Below are 2,963 nucleotides of genomic sequence, written 5' to 3'. Positions count from 1 at the left end.
TTTTTATCGTTACCCCATCCTAGATATTTAACGACGTAGACGCCAACACACACCCAAATTTATATTTTTTGACGATTTTGGATTCGGAAACTCATGTCGTCAAGATTTGCAAAGAACTCGGAGGGTCAAATTTGACACGATTTCCATATTTTCCCTTGTAATTTGTACATAACAGCCAATATAGTAAAAGTACAGACTTAAACACTAATAATAATATACGAAGTTATGATGCAATAAGATTGTGATGTTATTCCGGTTTGATTAATAATATACTGGTGTGCATTCAAGAATTTAAAAAAAGAATCATCATAATGAAATATTATTAATGGAATAAAAACAAAAATGTATTTGCAGTATTTATCTATGAATATTTTTAAATTTTATTTTGTTTAAATTAAAAATTTCAAGAAAAGTTTTATATGAATTTACTGATTTGATATTATAAAATATGTATATAAGTGCATAATATAATTATATTCAGTTATAAGGAATGAATTTAAAAAAAAAAAAAAACGTTTAACCTGTTACTAAAAGTATGAATGTAAGGTGACTTTCTTTCCGTACATGTCATTATATATTTAATCTTGGCCTTCTTCCCAAATGTTATATACGGCAAAGAGTGTTAAAACTCGATCTCTTCGTCAGTAAATGAATTAAGAAAGCAAAAGTCACTGGGGGGGATCGCGAGCACGTGGACAGGTGTCTTCACGGGAAAAGGATCGACGGGTTGACAGGTTAACAAACAATATTTATTGATTAACTAAAGTTAACATATATAATTCGATCACAAGTGTATCTGGCTAAACGCTACTCGGTTAAATGCGGTTAAATGCTACTCGGGGGAAGAGAGTTTACAAAGTTCTAACAATTACATCTATGCATAAGATTGGAGGGAATGGCTGAGGTATGGCGGTCGTATGTCTTCTGTGACGGGATTCCGTTCCTGAACATGGAGATCGACGACACAAGTACAGAAATAACTTGCGTGGGTTGGTCCGCCCTATGTTTCCGGTGGCGCGAGTTTTTATAACATTAGTGTGGGAAGCCGTCCATTTGTTGATGATGACTTGCATTTCATGGCAGCTAAGTGTCAACTTTCCCACCAAACTGTTGATAGTTGGAGGAGACCTCCGCTCCTATACCCCGCAAGGAGTTTTTCTGTGGAGATGTTTACAAAATTTCAATCAATGAAAAAATGGGATAGTTTCCTTTCATTTACAAAATTTTGGCTCTAAAATCCGCAGTCTCACACATTTGACCTTAACTCCTGTATTAAACCATTTGACACCGATTTAAAAACCACAAGAATTATTAAGCCTTCAATCAGAGTGAACAAAATCGTGTCCCCCACACAATATAAAGTAAACACATACAGAGAAAAGACCGAAACTTTTCCATATCTCGAAATTTCAAGGTGTCCCGAATTAAAAATGTTAAAATTTGGGAGGGGTCGTTTTTTTGACCGATTCCTACACTTTCCCTCTGATATATATAACAACCAATAAAGTAAAACTTTTCGAATACATATTTGTATATTGACTGTGTCATTAATTAGAGGAGTCTTCCAGCTTTAGAATAAAAACGTTTCTACGTTCAATATTAGAACTCTATTGAATACTTTATTCTGAAGTCACGTAATGACATCAGAATTTCCGAGTCTATTTTGGTAACAAGTCTGCCCCTGGTCAGAGTTGAAGTAGGTAGATTTTTACACGACTCCACAGCCCTGATTTAAACAAGTCGTATAAAGTCTTTTAGACAATGAGGTTAGCAACTCGGTCACATACAGGCCATCACAACCTGTCTAACACGAATTACTTTTCAAATATTAATAGTAGACCAGTCTTAATTTGTGGTCGTTGACCATCCTCTTTTCCAGGAGAATGTCAATGACTACTTTTGAATGTCAAACCTCGTTCGCAACATCCCTTCTTTCTATAGGACCAGCGTTATGGTTCCATTCGAATTCGAAAATTACATAATACAAAATTACTGGCCAGCATACAATATGGTTTAATTGGTTTTTGAGGTTGTCGAGTTTAAATATTTAGTCCGGTTTTTTGAGATATCTGATTGATTAGCAGATTACCGTTTGATACGCGGCTGTGATTGCTCCCGATTCTTAGAATTGACATTAAAAAATATATTTTATGTTAAAAAATGTGAGATACCACATTTTCAAACTTCACCAATAAAATCTTGACATTTGGTACTGTTCGAGTATGGCGATAAACATGACGATGATAGGCTAAAATACAAAAATTCTGTATATAGTTTTCGTTTTAATGTTTTTGATATTATAGTATTTGATTTATATAACTATAAAGGTTATTTTAGATTTTTCACGGGTATAATATACTCTTATCTAACATATTTTCAAAATGTTTTATTTCTCTACTGAGCACAATTTAAAGAATTTTTTAAATGCGTGACATTAGGAACTTACAAGGGAACTGTCGGAGTGTCTTCTAATAAATTTTAATAAAATTTAGTTAATAACTACGTTAAAAGTATACAAACTCTATTTTAAATTTGTAGCATTCACTAAAAGTATTGATCAGAGTTATTAGCAATCAAATGTTGCACTACTTTATAGTAGTTTAACACAGTTATGCAAACTTTTAGAAGTGAAAGGGTCGCGGAGGAAGACGGCGATATTGCATTTAGAATAAATTCTGGAATTTTCAAAAATGGTTGAAGAATTAATAAAATTTTGTATACTTTTAACATAATTATTAACTAAATTTTATTAATTCTTCTCCTATTTTTGAAAATTCCAGAATTTATTCTAAATGTAATATCGCCGTCTTCCTCCGCGATCCTTTCACTTCTAAAAATTTGCGTAATTGTGTTAAACTACTATAAAGTAGTGCAACATTTGATTGCTAATAACTCTGATCAACACTTTTAGTGAATGCTAGAAATTTAAAATAGAGTTTGTATACTTTTAACGTAGTTATTAA

At 32.5% G+C, this 2,963-nt stretch overlaps 1 protein-coding gene across 1 annotated transcript in view; it reads left to right on the top strand.

Annotated features, from left to right (window-relative positions):
• Positions 1 to 949: 949 nt before the first annotated feature.
• LOC111613193 (sodium-dependent phosphate transport protein 3-like) overlaps positions 950 to 2,963 on the top strand; it is a 7,700-nt gene continuing 5,686 nt past the window's right edge. The window contains exon 1 of the mRNA XM_023354539.1: positions 950 to 989. Within this exon, the coding sequence (XP_023210307.1) occupies positions 950 to 989 (40 nt within the window). The remainder of the gene's footprint in view (positions 990 to 2,963) is intronic.

The sequence above is a fragment of the Centruroides sculpturatus genome, unplaced genomic scaffold, assembly GCF_000671375.1.
Source record: "Centruroides sculpturatus isolate CEXI.00-Female unplaced genomic scaffold, Cexi_2.0 scaffold1325, whole genome shotgun sequence".
In the NCBI taxonomy this organism is placed as follows: Eukaryota; Metazoa; Arthropoda; class Arachnida; order Scorpiones; family Buthidae; genus Centruroides; species Centruroides sculpturatus.
The sequence above is the reverse complement of the archived record's forward strand: the minus strand, read 5'-3'. Positions and strand labels throughout refer to the sequence as shown.